Raw genomic sequence first — 22,151 nt, 5'->3', positions numbered from 1 at the left:
AAACAGCTTAGTAACTGCTCCTGACAGGAGCTATGCAAAGAAATGTGGTTGAAAGCATCACTATGGCTTCACCAGGTTCAATCATTTTGAATTATTTTCAACCGTATTTTATTATCGTCACTGTTAATTCACAAGTATTTATGGACTTTCAACTGTGTGAATCATGAAGCCAAGCACTATAATGGATATAAAGATATACACTATTCAGTCCATACCCTTAAAAAGTTTAAATGTATTGGAAATGGTAAACATAGTAGTTATAATTTATTAAGTATCCATAGTGATTTAGGCAGTTTATACATGATAACCCTACAGTCTACCCCAAATCCTGGAATACAGGCCTTATATCACATTGTAGAAACTTAGTACTTATTCCTTAATTTGGATATCCACCCATCCTCATCAAAATCATTTGTTTCAGGGAAAGCTGATTTTATCTCCAGGCTTCTGGGGCCTATTCTATCTCTGTAGTTAGATGAGTCAAAAATCCTCTTTTTTTTTTTTTTTTAATCAGAGCAACTTGATTGTGTTTTCTATACTTTGCAACCAAAAGCAGTCTAACTGATACCCAGGATATTTATCCTCCAAAATAAATATAATTTTCTTAAAGAGGTGAAGGTTACACTTTCTTTTATTGTGCATTAAAAAATTTAAACATTAAGGAGAAGGTTGGTGGTTTCATAATATAAAAGCCTGAAATTTCACTAAATAAATATTTGTTGGGTGAATAAATTGGCTGAACAAGTGAATGAATAATGAATAAACTATTGAATATAAAATAATTCTCTATTCCTATTTGCCCCTACCCTCCCAGGCCAATATCCATGATTCAAATTGTTACGTTAGAAGAAAAGAAAGAACAATAATTGATTAATAAGTCAGCTTTTTTAATTTATTTAGGGTTTTTTTTTTTTAGCCAGTTGATGATAGCCTACTATCTCTGTATACTATAGTAAATCATACTAACCTACCCTCTTCCCTGCTTGACATTACTTAAAAATCACACAAAGCTGAGGTTAGGTGGCTAGCACCCAAAGAGTCAGAAATAGAAAAGAGTCACACATCTGACACTTGCCCCTATGTATACAGACCTCCTTCTCACATTTCTATCCATCAGTAAGTCATGTTCCCCAAAGGATGAGAGATTAGACAATAGAATGTGTGCGAGTTTTGTTCTGTTTTGTTTTTTGTTTGATCAAAGTGCAGAAAAAGATCTCACTCAACTGCCAGTGGTAGTTGTTACAGACATTAATGTCATGACTTAGGGATCCTGTTCTCCAAGGAAGCTAGAGAATATGTAAACAGGGTACATAACCTGAGGGGAAAAGGTGTGGTGGGGAGAAGAGGAGTACCATAAAGATTTGAGTCACACAGACCGGCTGAAGATCTCTCATCTCATTACTGGTAACTACTCCACTGAGAAGGAATCAGCTCTCACATTTAAAGTGGGAAATGACCCTAGAAAGGGAGAAAATGGCTATATATTTCCAGACCCTGCCAACTTCCATAGTGCTCTCTTGCTGTGTCATAGTCACAGACCTGTACAATGACAGGAAAAATAATTTCTAATCTTCCTGTTCAAGAAGTAATTTTATTGATCTCCACTTTATCTTTTATTTTTCCTATGATTCAGCAGGTCAGAATTGCTCTAGTTCCAATAGTTTTCTATCACTCAGCAGATGTCCATGGGGTTTAAATGTCTTACAAGTTAATAGGAGGTGAAGAAATTTATTTCAGCACCAAGGAGAGTGCCTGTTATTTTCAAATAGTTTTATGTTTAAAACTGCATATTATTCATAAGCCTAGAATTTTTGATATATGACTTAATAGAAAGCTGCTAAGAAATTATTTCATTCATTAGAATAATCCCAATCATTTCTATAAAATTAAAAATTTGCCAGGATTCTGTATGTATTCATGATTTCAACAATGTGCTATTCTTTTAGCTATCAACTGCAATGGAATTGGCGATTCTTTCCCTTTTTTCAAATGTCAAAAACCACAGTTTCCTGAATGGATCTAGACTAGAGGAAGGCTCAGAGAAATCACAGAAGTGTTAAATTAAAATCTCTATGAGAACAAGGTCTAAAATCTTTTTCACTGTTGTGTCCTCAAAGCTTGGCATATGATAAACGCTCAATGAATATTTATGTGAGTCTTCTGAGAAAGAACGAATTAATGAATGACACTCATTAAGTCAATAAGAATGAATTAGTGAATGCCTTCTCTCTAATCAAAGGTCGCTTTTTGCACCTGATCTCACAGATCCTCACATACCACATCGCTCAGCCTGAAACTTTTAACACATCTTTCTGTGACCTGTATCAATTGGGTCTGCAGATCTCTGAAAAATCTTCCCCCAGATCACACCTTTCATTGCCACTAAGCTTTCAGCATGAAGGTTTCTTCTCTGAAACCTGAAAGAGTCACTGGGGTTTCAATCCAGAGATGCAATTCTACATCTCCAAAGTAGAATGGCATTACCCATCTATGGTCCTCCAATACCCAAGCCAATCAGTCAACCTGGTTCTGCCATGTAACCAGATGGAGAGGTCACAGACACTGGAAGATGACTCTCCCCTTCCTCCTTGAGGTACCCAGGTGGACCATAACTATTTGTCCCTATTCCTAAGTAACCCAGACAGCCCCTTCCTTCTGTGCCAAGAGTAGAAAACACCAGGCCTCACTCTGCCCAGAGACCTTCAAGAGTCCGAGACATCTGAGTCCCACTGTGCTGAGAGACAAAAGTCAATAATGCAATTCTGCTTCAAGTTGCTACCATAGCCAGACATGGGGTCACTCTGGGGGACTAGAAACTACCAAAACAGGGTCAAAGGTGAAAGAGAAAACATGAACAAGTAAAACCACAACGTTTAAACATATGTTTTCACTAGTCGGCATGCTGTGAAGACTTTTCAAAGCTTTAAATCCCTTCACCTTTTTAATGTCTATTTGTGAGATAAAACAAGTGTGAACAAAGTCAATCCTCTTGGCTCCCAGGTAGGCACAGCCCAGTTCTTAGCTCCTAGGAGGCTTCTGGGCTAAGGCTCCACTCTACTTGGACTGTACTATCAGGCCCCCAAAACGGGGGGGAGCTGCTAGGGAAGGACTGATTTCCATTTCAAACTGCATTCTGGTACTTTGTACTCCAGCACCATTGGTCGATCAATATTTAATGCTTGGAGATTCTGACTCTGCGGGAGTCATGTCAGGGGACCTTGGGAGCCAATCTGCTTGAGCTTCTGAGTGATAATTATTCATGGGCTCCTGCCTCTTGCTCTTTCTCTCGCACGGTCCCACTCTGCAGACTCAGTGCCTTATTCAGTCTTCTCTCTCGCTCTCTCCGCTGCTGTAGCTGGACCCTTCGCCTTCTCCACCGCTCAGCATCTGCACATCCCTACAATGGCTAAAACAGCAATGGGTAAGGCATCGCGCCTCGTTCTCCCTCGGCTCGACCTGGAGCCCACCTCTCACCTTCTCTCTTAGAGTTTTGAAGGCATTCAGAGATATTTTATAGAGAAAAAGACGTTAAGGGTAAAACAGGAACCGGGAAGGACGAAGGCAGTTCTGGGGGTTTGGGAAGGGCAAAGAGGGTGTCTATGGAAATCTAAAACTAAAATTTTCTTTTGAAAGGTAGAAGCAGGTAAGTTGCCCTCCCATGGGTAGAGAATTTATTCTGTTTCCATGTTTAAAATTAGGGCTCAATCGTGGGGGGTGGGGGAGCTACCTTTACTGTTTGCCTTAAATGGGGTTAAGGGACATTTTGGAAAGTGCTTTGTAACATCCTTTATTTCTTCTCTAGTTAAAAAAAGAAAATGGGGAAGAGGAGGGCAAGGTGAGGGAAAGAAAAAACAGAATGCGAAGTCAAATCGGTCCCTTCTAGGCTGTTTGAAAGATGGGTGGAGACTGGGGGGGGGGGGGGACGGGTGGAGAACGGGGCAAATTTTATGGTATTGTCTCGTCGGAGAAACCGCTAGTCCTGGGGCGCGGTGCGGGGAGGTTAGGGCGGGGGTGGGGGTGCTACGCTCCTTTGTTTTAGGGAAAGGGAGGGGAAGGAGAGAGGAAGTCGGGGAGGGCTTGGAGGGCGCGGGTGGGCAGCTGCAGGGGCGGGGAAGCGCGCGGTGGGGAGGGGTGGAGGGACAGCGGTTTCGAAGGCACTGGGGTGGGGTTTCTTTGTGTGAGGACGAGCGGTCCCAGGGGGAGGCACCTGCAGCGCTGGGCGCACAATGCGGACGGCCCCACCCTGTGCGAAGCCGCGCCGGCGCCCTCACCGCTGCGGGGTGCAGCAGCATCAGCCGAAAGAGGGCCGGGTGGGGAACGCAGCGCGACGCCCAGGAGCCCAGCCCAGGAGGGACAGCAGGGCCACGCCCCGCGCTTCGCGCTCCTGACTCCCAGCCTCGGTTTCCGAAACAGACCCGACCATTGCCCTAGCCTTCCCGACCCTGGCCTCATTGTTCCGTTTTACAGAGAGAGGAGGGAAAAAGTGGGTTAACATTTTTCTTTTCAAAACCACATAGGGTGGCTAGACATTGACGCCGATGAAGGCTTCTTTGAACTCATTGATCATTTTGGGTAAAAGCTTCGGGAACCTAGGTGTGTGTAGATATAATCATAATACAGATCCAAGAGAGGCCAACTTCTTAAATTGAGCCACGCGAAATACCCGTCTTGTAGGTCAAACAGGGCCGAAAAAAATGGCAATTTTCATAGGCTCAACCTGTATCAGAGGAACAGTCCAGACACAGAGATCCCCCACCGGTCGTGCGCCTCTAGTGTCCCACGGTTCTGGCGCTCGGTGGCCCCGGGGGTGGACAGGCAGGGAGGGACCCGAGGTCTGGTGGCTGCTGGAAGCACCCCTCCCCCGGGACCCGGTGCTGGTTGCGGAGAAGGGAAAAAGCGATGGACAGGGCTCTCTCTGCACAGCTCCGCCCTGCCCCACCCTTTCCGTGGTGCTGGGAAGACCTCGGGCTCCGAGGCTTGGCAAGGAAACGGAGCTGGGGAAAGGCTGTTGAACGGTCTGCAGTCCTAGAGCCCCTTTTTGCAGCCCCGCAGTCCAGAACAGCCCAGACACCCCTCGAGATGCGCAGGCACCCGGCTTTGCTCTGGGTCCTGGCGCCGAGCCCCTCCCAGCCCGGAGGGTGGCTCTGCAGAAAAGCTGGCTCGAGCCCCGCCCGGCCACACAAAGGCGCGGCCCCACCCCAGCCGGCCGCAAGACCGCAGAGGTGACCCCTGCCCAGGGGTGCGGGAAGGGTTTTTCTCTTCTCGCTCTCCCCCAGCCTCGGAGCTCAGGCACTTTCCCCTAGCTGAAACCCTCGGCCCACGCGCGGTTCTCTATTATTTCCCGGGACGAAGACCCTTTGGAGAGTCTAGGAGGACCCTCACTAATCCAGCGGGGCGCGGCTCGGCCCCACCCCTCCCAGCTGCGACCTAGACCAGTCAGCCGCTGGCCGGATGGGGGCGCACTGGGCGAGCCGGCGCGTGGAGCGCTGCCAGCCCTGCAGAGCCCAGCGCCGCGCCCTGTACTCCCCTCCCCCGAGCTGGGCGCTCGCCCCCGCGGGTGCAGCCCGGGAGACCGGTTTCTGCGCAGTGTCCTGAGCTACCCCCGCTTCGCACAGTTCGCGGTTCACCCGCAAGTCCAGAAAGGTTCTCAGAATGAGGGACGGGGGCGATCTCGCTCTGCGCTCTGCACCCCCACCAAGAGGTTTCTGCTGCAGGAGGGCGGCTACAAACTCATCATTATCAATATTACTTTAAATCATTATCATTATAATATTATTATTTCATGACTCAACGGCCTTATGTGTTCAAAAGGTTCAAGTGATTGAATCTGATTAAGGATTATTAACCTTTGTTGCACTCACTTTTCTTCCTTCTACTCCTCCCTGCCTTCTCCCCCACCCCTTAAAAAAAGAGTTTTTTGTCCTGTTGTTCATTTTACATTATAAAGCGAATGTATTTTCAATCCCTGTCCGGATCACGTATGTTCATGTGGGTCGGATATTACGTGCAGGTGCTTACTAAGAGTAGGATTTGTGTGCCAAAGATTGCTGGAAAATTCTCCGCACATAATTGTTACTGCAATGGGTAAAATTATACATATACAATTAAGAGGTTATGATTTTCACTGTATATTCCATAAGGTTATATCTATCAATATATAAATACAGGTTATGCAAAAAATCTTAACTGTTTTTTTTCTTTTTCTTTTTTTTTGAAACTGATCTTCCAATTGCTGATTCTTGATACAGTCTCAATTCTGCACAGAAACCTGGATCTTGAAATGGTAGCCACTATCCCATTAATAAAAATCCCACCCATAATATGACAATGCAAGGGTCCTTTCTGCCATGAGTAAGCTGTATTTGCAAAACATGAAAAGAAGTACAACCTCCGCAATATTAAAATCACGGATTTTGACATCGTATCAGTTGCAAAGCCTAATCAATTAATCACCAGGGCGGGTGCTTTTTCCTGATTCATTAAACAATTATTCAGCATGATTGTACTAGGTGCATATAGAATTCCCCATTATCTTCTCCAATGAAGTGGGCGCCTTCTAAATGGATATATAAATAACCAGAAGTGGAAAAATGAGGATTTGGTCAGGCTTTCAAGATAAAACTAAAAAAGAAACAGCAGTACCTTATCAATTAATGATACATGTGATTAATACCTGCTGAGTAAGCTGAGCCTGCAATAAGGATTATGTGACCCAGTGTATTCCTAATACACATGGCTAGTATGAGGGTACAAATTAAAATACCTGGTGATATTTGTCTACACATGTTAAAATTCTCTGAAAGTACATTTTGAAATAATGAATAATTAAGATTGAATGGTTTTTAACATTAAAATCTGGAATTTTGTTCAGTTACAATTCGCAATGGTTTTGTGAAGTAATTTGTAGTAAATTATTCCATCCTAAGGGGGAGGGGAGTATTTTTATTGTTAGAACAATTGCCTCTGCTCTTAACCATTAACATTTTTAGCAGGATTTTATTTGTTGCACTAAAAACACGTTTGCTCACTTTGGGGATTTTTTAATTATTAATGGATAGATTCTGGAATAAGCATTCAATCGTGTGGCCCAGTATGTCTTCTATCAAATAACCCGTTCTCTGTGATGAAAAGGCTGCAAGAGGTTACATTTTACCCAGATTCAAGAGTGCCCTTCAGCCATTTCCGAGTGCCAGAAAGCTGATTCACACAATAAGATAGTTTTCCTCCCTACACTTTAGGATCGAAATAGTTATTTAATTCTGTGAATATCTAGTAGTTGCTATCATCCAGAATTTTAGGTTAAATCTGTATACTTAAAAATGAACTGGGAGATGAATCGATTACATATTTAACTGAGCATTTTTCTCATTAATGAATCCAGACCATCTTTAGGAAAATTCCTGATTTAGCGATCAGCACTGTTTTTTACTCCAACTGAACAGAACTGACTTATATGCCCTATTCCCCTGCAATAGCTCCTTGCTCACAAGCCTGGATGAAGCTGGCCCAAAGCTACTTGCTTTGGGTGTGGCTGCTCCCAAGCTGCTGATACCTAATTCCAGCTCACATCAATTTCCTATTGGTTCTTGGGACAATACACACTATTCTGTTGTCTCAGGGTCTGTGACCTTATATGCAAATGCAAGACATCTGTCAGACAAGAAGAAAAGACCAAATCAGAGAACTGAGGCTAGTTCTCTTTCCTACTTCTCTCAATTGGAAAACCTTGGAGTCCACATTACCTTTCACCCCACTAGAGGGCAATCAAGTTCTCTTAAGAAATAGATGATTGATTTGTGTGTGTGTGTGTGTGTGTGTGTGTGTGGGTGTGGGTGTGGGTGTGGGTGTGTTTATTTTTGAGAGAGACAGAGACAGCGGACAAGCAGGGGAGGGGCAGAGAGAGAGGGAGACACAATACCTAAGGAGACTCCGGGCTCTGAGCTGTCAGCACGGAGCCCGACACAGGGCTTGAACTCACAAATGGTGAGATCATGACCTGAGCAGAAGTCAGATGCCTTACCAACTGAGCCATCCAGGCACCCCTGATTTTTTTTAACCCAGTTTCAAATGCTATTTAACAAAATCTTTTTTTTTTTTTTTTTAATCTGGAACATTCAGTTGCTTGTTCAATAAATTAATGGCATACTTTACCCTAGTGGATGAAAAGAGTTTGTTCACCTTTTCAAGGAGACCTACTTGGAAGTAGGTGTAGACCCTGGTTAGTTATTCTGTTACGATTTTACTTTCTAGTTTCATTACCTTGCTGTTACATCACTTATGTTACTTTTGGGAGTTTGTAGTGGATGAATGGTAGAAAATAGTGGTAATAGCAAAATTATTTAGGAAGAGAATGTTTTAATGTTTGAATAAAGGAATAAATTAAACAAAAACATTATTTACTTATTCATTTGTTTAAAATGTGCTTCAGATGTTGTGGACACACCTGAATGTCAATGTCCACCTTCAGGGAGCCTGCAGGCTAGCAGTTAAAACGTAGACACAAAGTGATATCTGAGGAGAGGTACCAAAAACAAGCAGAAACTAATTTTTAGGATCATCAAAAGTGGATTTTTTTTCATGTTTGCATTGGCAAGGATTTTTTTTTCTCTTATGTTTCATGAAACTATAATCCATCTGTAAAATATTTAATAGTTTCATATTACTGTGTTCTGCTAATTTTAATCTGCATATGAATTACCTGTGATTTGCATTAAAATGCAAATTCTGATCCAGAAGGTCTCATTGAGGCCAGACATTCTGCATTCCTAACAAACTACCAGATGATGCTGATTCTAACCACCAAACATACCAGATTTAGAAGTAGAGAACTGTGATATACATGTTCCTCCCACAATAAGCTTTGATATTAGGTCTTAATATTTTCAAATGCATGGCAATCCTTACAAAATATTTCGTTTCCATACTCATTCTTTTAGGGATTGTATACCTCTGGGAGTTATGTGTTCTCTGTCATCACCTTCTCTTAATTGGATTTTTAAAAATATATTCATATTGTAGCACTCAGCAGAAGACCTTCAAGAGAAAGGTGGAAAATGAGAATTTGGCTCTGTGTGTGTATCTAACACAAAATGAATATGGCTTGTGGCACAGTTGGGAAGATGACAAATCAATATTGCTAGCTTACTATTATTAGCAAAACAATGTGCAGAACAAGAAGTTCAACACACAACCTTTTAGTTATGGGATAATCTAAAAGTCTGTAACCCGTTTGCCATATAGCTAATTTGCTGCAAATACTCACATATTGTAGAAATTAAAACAGAAGATGGAACAGTACTAAAATTGCTTTTCAACATATCCCATACTTATTACTTACCCAATTGAATTTCTTTCTGGATAGCACATCAGAAAATTATTAATAATTTAGTGAGTGTGGGTGCATCATTGGAAACAGATTACACATGTGTTTTCTCCTTACTTAAGCCAATAAAGGGCTTCCATTATTTGATACTATTCAATAAAGTCAACCCAGAGGAAAAAAAATGGTCTTTGAAGAATACTATCAAAAATACCATATGTCAGTCCTCCCATGCAGTGGGTGGCTGACCATGCAAACATTACCACATTTCTGGAAATGCAACCTGAAAAATTATACTACATAAAATATCTCCAATTAGAAATACAACATTTCCCAAATAGGGCACTAAAAGCATAGTCCCAAATAGAACTGGCCACAAAGTTGGTAGGATATACTGTTAGTCAACACAAAGTTGGATTAAGCCTCAAGGTTATCCCTTCCTTTGTTGTTGTTGTTGTTGTTGCTGTTGTTCATTAACAGGTTTTTCTCTGCCATTGTTTTCTTTCAAGATTCATTTTTCTGGCGTAGACCTAAACCTTATAGAGTGTCTATGAGAAATGACTTTTATTTATTGATTTGACCCTTATATAGCATATATAAAAGGCTAGGAACTAAGCACTTTGCACATATTAGTGATGTTAATCATCCAATAATCCTAAAAAGTAGGTACTTTTACAGATGAGGAAACTGAGGCACAGACAGATAAAGTGATTTTCACCCAAGGTCACACAGTTAGATACAGAATTTGAGCCCGGGGCCATCTGGTTCCAGAATCTGTCCTTTTAACCAGTACTAGCCACTCTTATATGCTCCGTGGCAGAAGTGTTCCCACCATGGAGGTCAAACCTGTGAAACCTCCATTTTGTCTAACAACCCTGAGATGTTCTTATCCTTTGCTAGCACAGACACACTTTGAAGAGGAAATACATTCAACCTGATGATTTCTTTTAAGACCTGACCCGGGATTCATTAAGAATAATTGCCATGATTTAGGCTTTGAGGGAAAAAAAGCTCTGAGGGGGTATAATGTATGGAACACATGGCTGTCTGAAGGCTCAGCTAAGAAATCAGCAGGGACTTTGGGTGGGGACACAACAGGATGACCAGGTCTGGGGGGGAAACAAACAAACAAACAAAAAAAATCTTGACTTAATGTAATCAATATCATTATGGCTATCGCATTTTAAAATGGGCCCTTACCTCCTTCCATAAACACCAGATATTTAACTTCAATATTTTGTTTTATGAAATAAATCTAGAACTAAAGGAGATATACAACCCAGGCATCCACAGTTAGTATAATCATTAGATGTTCTCCAAGACTCTTCATCTTATTACGTCAAAAGCAAGCAAGCAGGAGGAAGGCTCTGAATCCCTTGTGAAACATTGCTAATTATCTTTTAATAAAGGAATCAGGTCCTGTCATTTGTCAAGGAGACATTTGCAGTAGTAAAACCTGTGTTTATATAACCCATTTTTATTAACCATGATTAAAGATAACATTTTGTGTACATTTGTTCTCACAAAACACTTTTATGTGAATATAAAGGTTAATTAATGCATTTCAGCAATCATTTTGCTAGTCATCTGGAAATATAGCTTCTCTAGGAGTTGTACTTAAGAGAAGCAGCCATACCTTAGACTATAAAACCATAACAAAAATTTTAAGATTTTTCTCACTTGCTGGGCCCCTGGGTAGCTCAGTCAGTTGGGCATCTATCTGACTTCGGCTCAGGTCATGATCTCACATCACAGCTCATGGGCTCTAGCCCCGTGTCAGGCTGTGCGCTGACAGCTCAGAGCCTGGAGCCTGCTTTGGATTCTGTGTCTCCCAATTGCTCTACCCTTCCCCCACTCATGCTCTGTCTCTCTCTGTCTCAAAAATAAACATTTTTTTAAAAACATTTTTTTTAAAGATTTTTCACACTCACAATTTTGTTGGCCTCCAGATTAAAATACTTAATATTTGGAAAAATTACAAAATTCAAAAAGGTTGACCAGAAGTAGATAATTTTAGTGTAGTACCTTAAAATAATATTGTCTGGGACTGATTTTTTTTTAACCAAAACCATAAAGCAATGCCTGTAAAAGTGCTTATTTAACAGTTATTCTTTTAGAATAATTGTACTTTCGATGTCAGAGTTTGTACATCATCCACAGCACAAGTAATTATGTAATTACAAACAATAGATCATCAGAATAAAAAAAACAATAGATCATCAGAATATGAATCTGTTAGTCTTTCAGTTTTTCAGTGGTAAGTCTTTATATCAGGATAAAAAGACATGGATGAAATTTATCTAAACCTAGTTCTACAAATACTCACACAAGAGAGCATTTTAAACTTTACATTTTTATTAGCACTCTACTCCCTCTTTAGGGAATTTTTTTTTTTCCTATAAACTGCAGCCACAGTTTGATTTCCATTCAGCAAAACCACTCACAGTAAACCTAATGATAATCTTCTAGTTCAGGCTTCCTAGTAGATAGAAGCCTAATGCACATGACAAAGCTCAACTTAACAAGATATTGACTGTTGCAACACTGGGACCCGAAAATTTTATCAAAACGTTACTTGCTAGTGACTCTACTTGCTAGAGTCACTTCCAGACTCTCACAGGGAGGGGCGCTAAGCTAGTCAGGCAGTTGAGCTGACACTAGAGTTTCTGAAGCCTCTTTGGGAACTCTGCTTCCAGACATGTTGTCTTTATGACTGCAAAGTTCTTTTTTATTCCCAATACCAATATCTACTGTGTTATTTAAATCTTGGCAGCTTTATCTGAGAAGTGCCAGTTAGCATCCTTCTCATTATCCTCACTCAAACACATGAAAAATTATGAGTCAATTCTAGTCTTTTGATGCACAGATTACATGATCCAAGACTCCTGTCACTTGAAAATCCTCATTCTACTTCAGACTCACTTTTTCCTTTTATATTAAAACAACAACAACAACAAAAGAGCAGACAGACACAGAAGATTGAAAATGTAAAGTGTTCAAAAGAAAAGTTAGATGGCATGATCTATGTTGGACCTTGTAGTTCTTAGAAAATATTTACTTGCTGTATCCTTCTTAATCTTCATATAGTCCCTATGAAATGGGAATAGTATACATGTTGCTCTGTTTAAAATGAATAAATTTAAGCTCAAAAGAATTTACTGGGTCTAGTTCATATGTGTAAGCTTCAGGCCATATACATATACATTTTATATATAAAATATAAATGTATATATATATATATTATTATATATATGTAAAATGTGTATATATATGATTATAATGGTGTAATGTGTAACATATAATATGTGTAATATATATCATATAATTTAATATGTGTGATATATATTACATATTATATATAATATATTATTATAAAGATTTTTTGATAAAAAATAAAACTAATAAAGTTTAGCACTTAGTCCTGTAAGTCCTATAATCAAATATGTCCTGTAATCAAAGATGCATATGTGAGGGAAGTCACACACTAAACATATTTGTCTTTAGTCCAATGTCGTTAATAGTTAATGGCAAGATTTACTAAAGTAAAATAGATTCAAGCACCAATTCTCCTCTGAAGCCTATGCCAAGTATTGTGAGAATAGAAATGAACATGATTCTCATGCTTGGGGAATTTAGTCTTTTGAAGAAGACAAAATTCTGTACTTACAAAAAAGTTGAATACCAATAGTAGTAACTTAAACCATCACTGGAAGCCTCCACCACTTTTAAGTTTATTTATTTACTTTGAGAGAGAGAGAGAGAGAGAGAGCGAGTATAAGCAGGGGAGGCAACAGAGAGAGAGAGAGAAAGAATCCCAAGCAGGCTCCACTGTCAGCTCAGAGCCCAATGTGGGGCTCGAATTCCTGAGCCATGAGCTCAAGACCTGAGCTGAAATCAAGAGTCCCAACGTTCAACCTACTGAGCCACCCAGCTGCCCCTGGAAGTCTCCACCACTTTAATAATTTTGTTATACTACCCTACAATTATTACAAGACAGTACATAATTATACACAAAGAACATCAGTTAGGAAGTACTGTGATCTACCCAAAGGACAAAATTAAAATATTTAACTAATCTCCTCTATCAACCAGACCAGCCAGGAAATCCCTTAGTTAAAATGTTTCTCAAATTTTACTGAGCATCAGCAGCACTTGGGAACTTCAGATCCCACCCCCAAGAAGTTCTGATTCTGTGGGTCTGAGGTGGGTCTCCTTAATTTGCATTTCTAACAAGCTTCTGGGTGGTGCTGATGCTTCTGGTCCAGAACCACACTTGGATTAAACCTAATGTCAGTGACCAGTGAGGTATCTGAAGTAGTGGGGGAAGAAGCATGGCCCTCTGGTGTGAGTTCCCTCCTCTGACCAGCTCAGCAAAGTGGACCCAAAAGAATAGAGGACTTAAGCCCCAACAGCTCCACCCGTCTCCACATGCTGCTGGTGCTGCATTGCAGGAAGAGGCCAGAAGCAGGATCCTGACGCCCTGAGCTCTAGTCTTTACTCTCTCAGCTAACCAACTTTGGTCAGGTCACTTTTTCTCTCTCTGCCTCTACTGCAGCATCTGTAAAGTGGCAACATACTGCCTTGTCTGTTTCAGAGGGTCCTTTTCAGAACCAAGGAAGCAAACGTGAAAGTGATTGGTACCTGTCAAGTACTCTGTAAATATAACCCATTGCATTTTTTTGTCATTAAATAGAATGAGTGGATATTTTACTCGTCAAGATACCAATGCACATTTAGAATGAGTAACAAGGAAACGAGGAGTGAAGAAACTGAGACTTTTGTTTTTTGAAAAATACTTTCTTTTTTTTTTTTTTTTTTCCAACGTTTATTTATTTTTGGGACAGAGAGAGAGACAGAGCATGAACGGGGGAGGGGCAGAGAGAGAGGGAGACACAGAATCGGAAACAGGCTCCAGGCTCTGAGCCATCAGCCCAGAGCCCGACGCGGGGCTCGAACTCCCGGACCGCGAGATCGTGACCTGGCTGAAGTCGGACGCTTAACCGACTGCGCCACCCAGGCGCCCCTGAAAAATACTTTCTAAATAATAAATTGAAATAAAATGTTGAGTGATTTGCTTGGACAGCAGTATCGGATATTTTGAGGGGCTTGTGCTTAGGTTTCATCCAAGATTCTTCTTTAGAATTCTTAAGTGAGCATTGGCTGAGAAGCAGCAACTAAGTCACCCGAAGTTTAATTTATTACAGTCCCCAACCCAAGGGAACGGTGGTAAGTAGTGACCCAAGATGGTACCCTCAAGCTAAGAGGGCTGCTGGGCAAAGCAGGGGTGCCCCTGCAAAGAGAAATAGAAAATGTGAGAGGGTTGACAAGGAAAAGGTAACACTTAGTACAGATTTTTCTGCTGGTTCCATGATTGCCCCTTGCCAGCACCACCTTGACCTTCTCTACCCTCTGAGTCTAAGTCTTCCCTCTTGAGCAACTATACAAGCAGGCCCACCTTAGACAAAGCAACCCAAGCCCAGATGTTCAGGTGTGCTGAAAGCTTGGTTTAAAGCTGCCTCCAAAAGTTAAAAACAAAAAGGAAAAGCTCTGTGTAATAGGAAATAGCAACTTGTCATGGAACTTAAAAGAGTGCAAAATGGTATGAAAATTTAAAACAGTAATATAAATTCCCCCTTCACCCCCCCCCCCCGCCCCAAAAAAAGCTTAGGTCAAGAATGTTGCTGTTATGTGTAAGAGTGCATTCTGGCAGATTAGAAGTGGGTTTTATATTAGATGGACATAGTTTTGAACCCTGCCCCACTCGTCATTATCAGATACTCCTTGTGCAAATTATCATTTCTATACCACAGTTTTCTCAGTTATGGATGGGGAAAATAATACCACTTAAATCACACGGTCGTTATGAGGATTAACTAATCAATTGAATATCAAGCACTTTTAATAAAAAAAATTAATCTCCATCCAAGACTCCCTGAACAGATGATGGAAATATTAAATAAAAATAACCGTTTAAAGTAAACATCTAAATTCTTGGACTTTGTAAATTTCCACATGTAGTAACAAATCTACTAGAAATTACTTGGAATTTAAGAAATGATCGCTACTCAGTAATTCTTTGTGACAGAGGGAGAGCTGATATATTTATGATGCAGCTGCCAGTATAGTATATCTCCAAAAGCAAATCCGTTCTGGGGAACATGCCAGAATTAAAAGTACACTTCTCTTGCATTTATTTCTCATTTTATGTTTCACTGTCCTATTTCATATCTCATCCTACTTCAAATACATATAAAATATCAAAAAAAAAATGACCCTTGCCTGCCCAGTAAGGTTCATCTACATAAGATGTCACATTCCATAGAAATAAAAACTGATTCCAGAAACATTAAGATGTAAAAGTCTACACTGAGGTCTCTTAAAGGGCAGGAAAGGGGGGGATTATATGACATAACACACACACACACACACACACACACACACACACACACACACACCAGACACACAGAGTCTCTTGTCCTTACATTCTTATTAAACCATCAAGTTCATCTGAACCCCATCACTCCCCATCACTGGGCTGTTGCAAAATCCTTCACACCTGATTCTCTAGTCTTCTCCCTACCTGGCACTCTCCTGACCTATTACTGCCATTTCCAACACCCTTCTTCCAATTAGACCTTTTCTTTCAGAGATAACTCCAGGAGCTTTTCTCTCTGGATCAATTTAGTCTCCCTCTTCTCCTTCCATTAGTAGATAAGTACAACAAAGACACGAGAGCCAAACAATATGAACATAGTATTCCTTAAATGACTGTGGTGGTACAAGGCTATGAATACGTAGAGTTTCATATTATTCTTCAATCATTCATGACAGTAACACCTTTTCAGTCAGTAGTGTTTCAGGTACCAGTCATTATAAATGTAGAGGATGTTAGCAGAATGTAATGACTAGAATAAAGAAACTAAGAAATCAAATTAACATTCGTTGGGTTTCTGACTTTACAAAGGCTTAGTTAATAATTGACTACCAATCTAAAAGATCATTTAAATATTTTGCCTCTAAAACTTAATATAAATGTGTGGTATATAAACTTGCAACTGTATTTATGACATAACTGAGAACATGATAGAAATATGTGCTTACATTTATAAGTGCTACATAGGTCTTTTTCAAACTAGATTCTGTTGATTATAGCAATCTCCATTTCTCCATACTTTCTCACAAACATAGAATAATGACAAAGGAGGAGCTTTACATGAAAGCATTAAAATAACATAAGTCCTTACAAGCTCATAATACAATGTACAAGTTCATTGCACAGGGTAGGAAAGTTCAGTTTTAAAGAAAATGTAGGCATTTCCTCATTAAAAAAAAAAAAAAAAAAAAAATTCTAGCTAGGTTCTGAAATACCTAGCCAAAACACAAGGTGGAGAGAAAAGAACTGCATCTCTCCTATCAACCAAAAACTTGGCTTGGAAAAAAAGAAAAAAGTTTTGTAGTAGAACAAATAAAAGAAAATGAAACTCAATATTTAGGATGAAAATTTTTTCCAAGTGGAAGAAATACTGAATTAGGGAGCTTTGAAAGAATTAGATTTCAAATTTTGAAATTTTTCTTAAAATGAAACCTTAAAATGGTGCTCCCAGTTGCAGTCTGTATTGGTCACAAATTGCAGTATATGTTCCAACATATCCTAGAGAAGAAATGCAGAAAAGTGTAACTTGAGAAAAACACTGGACTTTGTGCCCTGCCTGCCTGGCCAAATGAAAGCTCACCCATCTAAATAGAAAGGGAAGATGTCGCTCATGAAAAATAAACAACAAATAACGAATAACCCTGAAGTTCTTCTATCCAGAAAACTGCATGTTTTATCACTTCTGATAAATTTTAGAAGTGAGTGGGGAATATGTATTATATAGGGTAGTCAGCTAAGAAGTCAAGTAGGATTTCTCAGAATTGCTTCTGGGAAAGGATTTGTACTCCTTGAAACAAGTAACAGTAGGTTTCTCAAGTCAACCTCCAGTCCAGCTTTTCTTGATCTTTCCTTCCGGTGAAGTCTTCGAACAGATTTCCTGTCTCCTAGTATATGGCCGTTTATCACCAAATAGCACCTTCTGCTATCACCTACTTTGTCATTTATTGTTCCCTTACTATGCATGAGCCACCCACAATTCACATGTCCTCCCAGTGCTCTTTTTTCTCAATTTTTATGGCAACCCTCAAGCAGGTTTCATTATCCCCACCTGACAAGGAAGGAAAGTAGAAGCCAAGGAAGTTAAGTGACTTGCTCTGTAGTGCAAACATTCAGGGCAGATCTAGGTTTCAAATCTAGCGCTCACTTCACTGCACTCTGGCTTCCTCATCATGAGCTGTTCTTACTTTGTTTTGCTGCAGACACTTCTTTGTCGTAGATCCAACTATATTGAGGGCTGTTTTTTAGTACACAATTATGTTTCACTCACTTTGTCTCCCCTGTAATCACCTCTGTGGCTGACAATAATAATACTACTATTGTCTAACATGCATTGAATACTTTGTCAGGTTCTGTGACTATGCCGAACACTTTACAAAGGGTATTATCATTCCCATTTCCACAGGTGAGAAAGGGAGAGAGAAAAAGTCACACACAGCCAATAGGTGGTGGGTCAGGATTTAAGACAAATCAGTCCAATCCCAGAGTTCAGCTGGTTAACCACTATATCTCTCCTGGACATCGTAGGACCTCTGTGTTCGTTGACTCGATGACATAAGGATGAACTAAGAGAAGCTGGCAGAATTGTACCAAATAAGGTTCCACAACATCTCACTATAGCCAAGCCCAGTAAAGCTTCAAAAGGTCACTCAAAGAATAAAGATTAATTTGCAGAAGACTCATCTTCACTAACAATATCATATCAGTACAGCATTTCAGTTTCCTAACACATACCTAATTCAATCCTCACAAAAATATCCTGTCTCCATTTTGTGGATAAATAAACTTCTGTTCAGGTTTAATAAATTGTCTAAGGTTGAAAAGATCCTGAGCTAGAGCATAAGTCTTCAGCTCCTATTCATATTCTTCCCATGGGGGAGGTGGGGGGAAGCAACACAGCATATAAATGTAGAGGAAACATTGACCTCTTTTTCTCCTTGAATAGAGAGAGTTGATTACCTGCTATTGTGAAGGATAAAGGTGGTGGAGCTTTCTTAAATTCTGCCAGGAAACTACACAATTATGGTTGTACCACTCACTAGTGCCATTTTGAAACTATCCACATAGCTATAGCTAGGGCTGTAGGGAGAAAAGCAACCAACTTCAAGTATGCAGAAACACCAGTCTGTAGCAGAAAATGAAGCTAATGAATTTAGTGGGGAGAACAGTTGAGCTCAGTGTGGCTCTAACATCTGGGCTCTTAACTCCCACTCTATACCTGGTTTCAGTGGGAAAGCCAGCTGGGCCACTGACTGATTCAAGTATCCTTTGCAGCTGATGAACAGCCCCACCCTGCTCAGCAACCCATGGATAAGTGTTTACAGCCCATCTTCTAACAGCTATATGCACTCCTACATGTGGGGGGAAATACAGAAAACATTAAATAATAAGTGTTTACAGCCCACCTTCTAACAGCTATATGCACTGCTACATGTGGGGGGAAATACAGAAAACGTTAAATGATAAGTGTTTACAGCCCACCTTCTAACAGCTGTATGTACTCCTACATGGTGGTGGGGGGGGTGGAATACAGAAAACATTAAATGAGACACCTTCCCTCATCCTCAAAAAAATTTAAATATAGTTGGTAAGAAATAATTAGCAGCAAACAAACAGGCAAATAAGGGCCAACCTCTGTGAAACAAGACAGGAGAATGATTGTCTTTGAAAGAAGAAACTCAAAGGCCCTAGAGATGGAAACCATTAGGCTTGATTCACTTCTGTTTTTAGGAAGGTACAAACCCAGCCTTACGGAATTGCATGAGTCACAACTGTTGGAGACATTTCTGAATTGGCACCACATCCTAGGACACAGATCTGTCCTGCTGTATTATTACTTGGCAAGTGTTTTGAAGATGTGAGCAATATTCCCAACCACAAGTCTACTCTTTTATGAATAATGTTCAGGCAGAATAAGTCTATAGAAAATAAACCATCAAATAAAATCAACATGATGCCTTTGCATATTATGTATCACCACGTTGTGATTTTCAAAATAACATCAGCAACTTATGCCAAAATCCAATCCACATTTGTCTATACAGACCAAACACTTGATTCCCTTTTCACCTTCAGTTTTTTAGTATTTATCACCGAATCATGTGGTATTTTCTGCCATAAATAAATAAATAACTGCATAAGTCATTCCAATCTCATTCCATCAGTATAGCAACATGTAATCTTCTTCACATCTTAAGATGAGTGTTACGAATTCAAAAGGAGTTCTAGCTGGTATCCAAAAAGTTTCCTTATGTGCACCATTTATTCTGGCTAATGTTATACATATTGAAAGCCAAACTGAATCTTGTAGTATGTGGAAAAGTGAAATTTTCCCTAATGGTTTGAGAGTTTGAAACTTAAAACATGAATTGCTTTATGAAGCATGTTCTATATTATACTATTTTATGTAATATAAATATTATGAAATGCCAAAATTTGAAAAAAGGAAAAATTTTGCAAAGTGGAAATATCAAGAGTAAGTTTTCCGTTTCTTTAAAATGTAATACCTTAAAATAATCTGTTTAAAAAACATCAGTACAGAAAATGCTTACTGCAGAAAATGCAAAAAAAAAAGATGAATCTGTATGTAATGAGAAAGTTACTCTATTTAAAGACAAAATTTGCTAAATTCGTAGAATCCAAAAATTCCAGAGCTTGGAGCTATTAATTGTAGATGCGGAAAAGGTCCAAATTGCTTAAAGGACTTGCTCAAGGTCTTAAAAAGCCTGAAGTTCTAAGAAGATCGTAAAGGCCCTGTGATGCAGTCACCATGTCAATGTTTATTTTCCTAGCTCTCACATGGGATTAGTTCAGACTTGTGTCACTACACAAGATCATAGTTTCACTTGAAAGAGTCTCAATCCATTTCATAATTTTTTAGAGTAAAAGGACAATCCATTGTTCCTGACAATTTTGTAACTGGAAGGAACTCCAGAAGTAATAACAGTACACCTATTGCAACAAGTACCATACATCCCAAGAACTTTGTGTCCGTACCTGAGTTTGTCGTCTTCACATGAAGTGAAATTTGCTTCCCAAGAGAAGCTAAATTGTGTGGCCATCTTTGAAGGGCTGTTCCCAAGTGCTCTGAAAGAGGAGATTAAAGATTTCCCAAGTCTGGGGTGAGGGGCAGGGGTTAGAGTGGAGAACTAGGAACTGCCACAATGCAAAATAAATGCTTTTTAAAGAAAGACACTGATTTTTTTGTAAAGTCTACCATCACTCCATTTATGACACCCCTTTCCCACCTCTGTTTTCCATTCTGTCCCTGCCACCAACATCGCCCCACCATCTCTCACCCCCACAGGGGACCTTCAAAGAAATAAAGGTTATTAGATCTGGTTAGATCTCATTAGAAATGAGAATAACATTAAATGATTTAGGAGCACGTGGTGGCTCAGTCAGTTAAGCCTCCAACTCTTGATATTTGCTCAGGCCATGAGTTTAACAGTTGTGAGATCAATCCCTGCATCAGGCTCTGTACTGACATGGAGCCTGCTTGGAATTCTCTCTCCCTCTTTCTCTGCCCTTCAGCTATGTTCTCTCTCTCTCTCTCTCTTTCCCTCCCTCCCTCCCTCCCTCAAAAACAAACAAAAATGATTAGATGATTTCAATGATTTCAAGGCTTCCTTCCAGTTCTAAAATTCTGTGGCTGGTGATTCCAATTGCATTAGACTAAGTTGTCTTTTACATTTTAATCCTGTTTGTAGCAGTGGTGACACAAACTGACTGTGCATTGCAGAGGCTTCAGACACCTATGTACTTGCTTTGTATGTTGCTTTACGTGCCCTGCAGAAAATTATTACTAATTCAAGTTCTAGTATACAATCTGATGAATCCTATTTCAGAAAATGAGCCTCTACGTGGCAGAACTTGAGGAAGTAGCATTTAATTTCCAAAACGAAAAAGCCATTTTCATCACACAGCTCGATTAACCTGAACGGTTTCTTCCATGCTATTTGGCTGCCTTGAAAAAGGGGACCGAAGATCATCATGCTGTGGAAACTGTAACATTAAGATGCTTCGTTTTCATCTCAAAGGCTCTGTTACTCTCACAAATTCCCAGAGGCACCCAAGAATAATATCACTATAATAATTTTTTTTCATATCAGGTAGTTCTAAACCTGAGGCACATACTGTTGCATTTTACAAAATTTCATTAAATGAGACCCTGGAATTCTCATTACATTTTTGGAAGCAAGCAAAACGACTGCTCTCCCTACATGAGATTTTTGTGGACTTTGCCTGAAATGGTTACTTTCTGTTAGTTATTTATGTGCCATTCATTTCCTACGAAAACATTTAGGAATACTAGTATAAAGTATAGATTGTATACTATCCAGATAAGGATTCTATCCAGCGAAACCTTAAGAAATATTATGTGGCAATAACACCAAGCTAAAATAACTTTTATTCTCAGTTGATGCTAGTAACTATTCTCAGTACTATGTATTTTGTAAGACATACTCAGAAATAAAACTGCAATAGGGAGCTTTTCAAATGCAGAGAAACTTCACACTATTCCAAGAAAGTACAAGTTTACGTAGAAACTCTTCAAGAAATACGCTTTCATCTTTTAGCAAGTTTTCAGACGGAGAGAAGAATTAAATCAAGATTAATTTATAGGGCTTGTCACACAAATTGCTGTTGAGTCTCTGCTTAATCCTACTGTGTTTTCATACA

General features: G+C 39.8%; 1 protein-coding gene across 1 annotated transcript in view; it reads left to right on the top strand.

Annotated features, from left to right (window-relative positions):
- Positions 1-3,196: 3,196 nt before the first annotated feature.
- Positions 3,197-22,151, top strand: part of STMN2 (stathmin 2) — a 47,378-nt gene continuing 28,423 nt past the window's right edge. The window contains exon 1 of the mRNA XM_025922757.2: positions 3,197-3,421. Within this exon, the coding sequence (XP_025778542.2) occupies positions 3,403-3,421 (19 nt within the window). The 5' untranslated portion in view covers positions 3,197-3,402. The remainder of the gene's footprint in view (positions 3,422-22,151) is intronic.

The sequence above is a fragment of the Puma concolor genome, chromosome F2 (assembly GCF_028749965.1).
Source record: "Puma concolor isolate L17-30 chromosome F2, mPumCon1.1.hap2, whole genome shotgun sequence".
Taxonomy (NCBI): domain Eukaryota; kingdom Metazoa; phylum Chordata; class Mammalia; order Carnivora; family Felidae; genus Puma; species Puma concolor.
Note: the sequence above shows the minus strand (reverse complement) of the source record. Positions and strands in the feature narration are given on the sequence as shown.